The sequence below is a fragment of the Microtus ochrogaster genome, linkage group LG5 (assembly GCF_000317375.1).
Source record: "Microtus ochrogaster isolate Prairie Vole_2 linkage group LG5, MicOch1.0, whole genome shotgun sequence".
Classification (NCBI taxonomy): domain Eukaryota; kingdom Metazoa; phylum Chordata; class Mammalia; order Rodentia; family Cricetidae; genus Microtus; species Microtus ochrogaster.
This window is the reverse complement of record NC_022031.1, coordinates 61,451,859-61,457,499: the sequence shown is the minus strand read 5'-3', so window position 1 is coordinate 61,457,499 and position 5,641 is coordinate 61,451,859. Positions and strand designations below refer to the sequence as shown.

Below are 5,641 nucleotides of genomic sequence, written 5' to 3'. Positions count from 1 at the left end.
AACAACGACACTAAGAGGGATGTCCTATTAATCCAGAGTTGCCACATGTGCCATGTTCAGTATTATAGATGTTGCGCACACACACACACACACACACACACACACACACACGTTACCTGATTATCTAAGTCTAAACTGTTCCATAGACAGGAGCCTGAGCTTGGTAAATGTAACCAGCATGATCCTAGAGTCCAGAGAGTGACTCAGCAAACTCCAAATAGATTCTTCCTGCTTGCGTGTGCACCCCCAAAAGCCTGGCAATGCATTCAAAGCCAGCTCTGATAGCTCAGTAACAAACAGGGGTAGAGTTTTCTCCAACCCAGTTGTAAGCACTGGCTTTAGCCCCCTCAACAGGACCTGTCCTATAAACCATGGAATGTTAGTTACACTCTTTCAAGTAACGCCTTCTGCTCAGCCTCCCTCCTCCAGGCAACACAATTGTCAGTTCGTAACTAGAAAAGGAACTATCTATTTAGTATACAAAATAATGAATCCATTGATTGAATTTTCCAACTTTACAATTCATTTTTTGGTGTGATGCAGAACCAGTCGTAGAAAAAAGAAATCATCATGTTTTAAAATCATATAGAAGTGTCGTGCCTTGTTTTCTATTGTGGTGATAAACAGCACAAACCAAAGAAACTTTTGTAGAAGAAAGGACTTATATCTGTTCACGGTTTATAGTTCATCAGGAGGGGAATCAAGGCAGGAACCTGTGTCAATGCGTTGAAGGATATTCCCCGCCTTCTCTCTTCTATCAGGGTCAGTGTAACTGATTTAATGCTGAGGTCTTTGATCCACTTGGGCTTGAATTTTGTACAGAGTGATGAGTCTGGATCTACTTCCATGCTTCTAAAATTATAGACACTCAATTTGAGCAGCCCAGGTTTACCCTGATAATTGAAGTTCTCTGCTGGATCGCAGACTCTAACTTCCTCTGAAGCAGGGGGCTCTAAAGGAGAAGTATTAATATAGGGGGCTCTGAAACAGAAGTTACAACACGGGAGAAGAGGGGACTTTAAAGCAGACGTTACAGAAGGCTAGGATAGCCATTTGTGCAAAATAACCCTTCACGAAGTTGTAGAAGGCACTGATGAGCACAAGAAAAAAAAATCACGTTTCCTCTGTTTCCAGGAAACAACATCAAATCAGGAGTGTGCTAGCCAAGCATGGGAGAAACCCAGGGAAGCACATAAGCCTTGAATTTGGACGCTGAGTTCATTCGAAAGAGAAGTTTCTCTGTCTCAACTCTGGGTTATTCGTGTCTCCTCAAACTATGGACCCTTGATTCTTTTCTTAGACGTATTCCCTGGATCTAATATAATCTTTTTCATAAAGTAGAAGCTGCATGGGGGGGGGGGATAAAATTAAAGATGAGGCAGTTTGAACGGACTCTTTGGGTTTTTGGTTTTTGTGTCAATTTGACACAAGCTAGACTTCTCTGAGAAGACAGAACCTAGATTCAGAAAATGACCCCCGTTAGAAGGGCCTGTAGGCAAACTTGTATGGCGGTTTTCTTGATTGATGAACGAGGTAGAAGGGCCCAGCCCACTGTGGACAGTGCCACCCCTGCGCAGGAGGTCCCGGTGGGAAAGATTTACTGCTGTAATTACCAAAGGAAGCACCCTACCATATGTGAGGAGCCAGGACCCTGTCTGTGAGTGTGGATGTTGCTGTGTGCCCTTTGATGTGCTGTGGTTTTAGGCAGGCATAGCTGAGCACTAAAAAGAGGTTCTAGAAGGAGACAGGAGGAGACCAAGAGATTATCAGGTCATCCGGGATCCCCGAGAGTAAGGTGTCAGTCAGTCCGATACAGGGTGAGAGATCAGATGCCAAGGAGAGAAATATGAGTGAATAAGCCAGCAAGCAGTGTTCCTCTGCGGCCACTGTTTCAGTCCCTGCTTCCAGGTTCAGGCCCTGAGTTCCTCAATGAACAGTGTGTGACTTGGGATGTGTCAGCCAAAAAATAAAAACAAAACAAAAACCCACCTTTCCTCCCCAACTTGTTTTCCAGCATGGTCTTATCCCAGCAATAGAAATCTAACTAATACAGATCTCTCTTCCAAAGGCGGCTTCTAAAAGCCCACATTGTCACGTTCAGCAGATAAGTACGGGGACAAGCACAGCATAAGTTCACATCCTGAAGCAGAGCGCGGACCCCGTTCACCTTTGCTTTCACGTCCCCCTTCCGGTTACGGGTGGGCTGGTTTTCTTCTTCGCTTCCAGCGGCCAGGGAGGCCTGAGAGCAGCCCCGAAGGGGGATGCTCAGTGGTCCCTCCCTCCAATGCCCTCTGGTCTCCCTTGCCCAGCTCTTGACCGCCGGGGCGCGCGCCGCGTTGCCACGGAAACGCCGGGCAGGCGCGGCGGCGCGCACGGCGCGCTCTCGCCTCCAGGTCGAAGTGGCGGCGGCTCCCTTTCCCGCGCGCCCTGGCGCCCCGGAGCCGCGCTCGTTGGGCTCCCACCCCGGGTCCTCGGCGGAGCGCAAGGCAAGATGTTGAGGCGCAACCTGGAAGACCGGTAACCGCCCGGGGCCTCGTCCTGCAGGCGCCCGAGGGAGAGGGCCGGGTGGGCGGGCGAGGGGAGCGGGGTCCAGGCCGCACGGTCCCCGCAGCCTGCAGCCGGTCTTCAGGGCTGCAGCGAGAGCGGGGCCGAGAGAGTCTCCGGACCGACCATCCCGCTGAGCTGGGCCCGGCGCCGCCGAGGTGCAGAGCCCGGGAGGCCGCTGGGCCCGGGCCACGGCTCGCAGCTGCCGCCCCTTCACGGCGGGCCCAGCCAGGGCCTAATCCCTGGCCTGCGCGGGCCAAAGCAGGACCAGACCCTGAGTCGGGTCCTAGAGAAGGGCCGGGCCTCCGGGAGAGTTGGGGAGGCTGCAAATAAAATGAACGGGACACCTTCTTAATGTTTTAAGAGCAGCGTTTCCTTTTTCTAGAGATGCTCAGACCAAACAGCTGCAGGATGCTGTCACAAACGTGGAGAAGCATTTTGGAGAGCTTTGCCAAATCTTTGCTGCTTATGTACGGAAAACTGCCAGGCTGCGAGACAAAGCCGACCTCCTGGTGAATGAAATCAACCTGTATGCCTCTACCGAGACCCCCAATTTAAAGCAGGGTCTGAAAAACTTTGCCGATGAGTTTGCCAAACTTCAAGATTACCGCCAAGCCGAGGTATGAAGTGCGGTCACGGTGTCATTATGATAAAAGTCCAGGAAGTAATGTGTAGGAATCGTGGACACTTTTTCTCTGTGCCGTATCTTTACAGCGGTAAATGCACATTTGATAATGCGTTTCCTGTCTGTAACACCGTGAGTCCACTCTAGGGAACCTTTCAAACTAAACTTTAGGTGTGATGGAAGTCTTGACTTTCCCAATTTGAATATTTGCCAACTTTGGTGGCAGGGCGCAAGTATTCGGAAAAGGGATAGGATCTAAGTTGTGTGGTGGCTCCGAGTAAGCAGAGTCTTCTCTTGTGGATTCTTTCTTAAAAGAACAAACAACAGCAACACCCCCCAGTATTTTTCCTGCCTTTGGTACTGCATAGGCACCTTCACGTGCTTCTTTTGTGACAAGCGCCGTTGTTCTTTTTCGTACCTAAAACAAATTTTCAGTTACCCCAAATTTTTGAACTTATCGTCATTGTGCATACACAATTTGAGTACTAATCGCTTCTGGATACTGTAAGGAAAATTTTGTGTTCTTGGCTTACACTTCTTCAATAACAAGCAATACTGAACTATACATGGTAGTGGAGACTTAGTGTTTCAAAAGTAGTTTTTATGTACAGATAATCCTAAAGCCCTATTTCGCCAGTTATTTCCCCTTCCTAGAAAGACTTTATGCTACTTATGAACTAGCAAAGTGAACTGATTTGCATTCGCTCCACTCTGTTTCACTGCTGGCCCAATGGTGGAGATGCTAATGTCTATGACACAGGTAGGCAAGGGAAGGACCGGGAAGCTTAGAGCAGGCGTGGATGATCCCCACGGTGTATGGAATTAGACGTGGGGTGAACTGTCCTGGACATTCGTAATCTGATTTTAGAATTCAGAATATTTAAATGATTGGTGGGAACCTAAGTTTTACATTTTCCTAAACTCTTGTAAAATGAAACAGCCGTATAACATCAATTCCAGAAACTAAAGTGTAAATATGAAATGAAACGCCATTGCTTAGGTATGCAAGGGGAAGGCATTGACTAGGTAAACATGTATTATTTTGAAAAGCGGTGTATTTGCTGGGAAAATGCTCGTTTGAAGAAATAGATGTCATCCGCTTGCCTGCCCTCCCAAAGTTGCAGTTCCCCATCGTTTTCTTGTGTTTGTTTTTGTGAAAAGACACTTCTTCGGTTCCTTTTCCTAGTGTGGGTAAGAGAATTGCTTCTTATTGTTCTTTGATAAAATTTTAAGTGAGTATGAGAAAGTGTTTACTACAAGATGAAAAGAGATCCACTGGGCAGTTTGCAGCTCAGCAGCACGAAGCCCACTTGTTCTAGGCTTGGATAAGTCATAAATGGTCTAAAAATGCAGCTAATGCAATAATCCCCGAGCTGTCTGATTTGGAGAGTTGTGTTTCTTTAAACGTTCCTAGCAACACTGTTTCTTTCAGGTTTAGTTTTTCTGAAACTTTGAGCTATAAGAATTAGGAGACACTTCTGTAATATCTGGCAGTGTCTGCTTGAACCCATGAAAATGGTAGCTGTCCTAAAACTACAGAAGTCTTATAACTGCCCGGAAGCTACAGCTGTAAGGTAAACACTGTGCTTGCCCAAGGATGAGAGCTGCGAGGTGTCAGACGCATTCCTGCCAGGCTGTGTTCCCGTGCTGTGTCCGGGGCTGTTGCCGTGTGGTTTATGTTTCTAATGTTTGAGTGGAGATTCTGAGTGTCAGCAAATCCAGGTGATTACCTTTTATAAAATTGTCGTAAAAGATCATCTTAAAATTTCAAAATTGTTAATCTTTACATTTATTTCAGATTAAACAGTATAAATTTTATTTCAGTATTTAAATTTTGACATTTCTATGTTTCTTTTCAGTTATATTTTATATAATTTTCAATAGGTTGAAAGGCTTGAAGCCAAAGTAGTTGAACCTTTGAAAGCTTATGGAACAATTGTAAAAATGAAACGGGTAAGCAAATCCATTCTCTTATCCATTTGGTAGTCTCACGAGGTATGAGGTTTTTTTGTCTTTTTTATAACAAATGAAAAATAACATGCAGTTATTCTTTTTACATACTTTAGAAAAAATTCGGATCTTTAAAACTAATAGAGCACATTTACCAAACTTGCTAAGTATACTAATATTCCACATAGCAGTAAAAACCACTGTTATGGAAAAGTCTCTAAGTATGTAATGAATACATGTTTATATATTTTGTTTTAAAACAGGTGGCTTGTATTCTTAAAATCTGACAAACTGGCTTTAAAATCAAACTGGAGTAAAAATTGCACACAATAAAATTATTTTTCAGTGTTTGGTTTTCATGGTTACATATGGTCTTGTGAGCATCACCACAGACAAAATGATAGTTGTGTATTTGTATGGTTTATTTTCTACTCATATTGCGTCTGACTTTGAGAACATGCTCTCGTGTGCGCACACATGGTGTACAGTAAGAAATGTAGTGAGATACATGCTCTCGTGTGC

General features: G+C 45.2%; 1 protein-coding gene across 2 annotated transcripts in view; it reads left to right on the top strand.

The window, feature by feature from the left end:
• Positions 1-2,269: 2,269 nt before the first annotated feature.
• Positions 2,270-5,641, top strand: part of Fam92a (family with sequence similarity 92 member A) — an 18,113-nt gene continuing 14,741 nt past the window's right edge. For both annotated transcript variants that reach the window (XM_005362319.3, XM_013351855.2), the window contains exons 1-3: positions 2,270-2,517; positions 2,930-3,164; positions 5,054-5,122. In XM_005362319.3, coding sequence (XP_005362376.1) covers positions 2,285-2,517; positions 2,930-3,164; positions 5,054-5,122 — 537 coding nt within the window. In that variant the 5' untranslated portion in view covers positions 2,270-2,284. The remainder of the gene's footprint in view (positions 2,518-2,929; positions 3,165-5,053; positions 5,123-5,641) is intronic.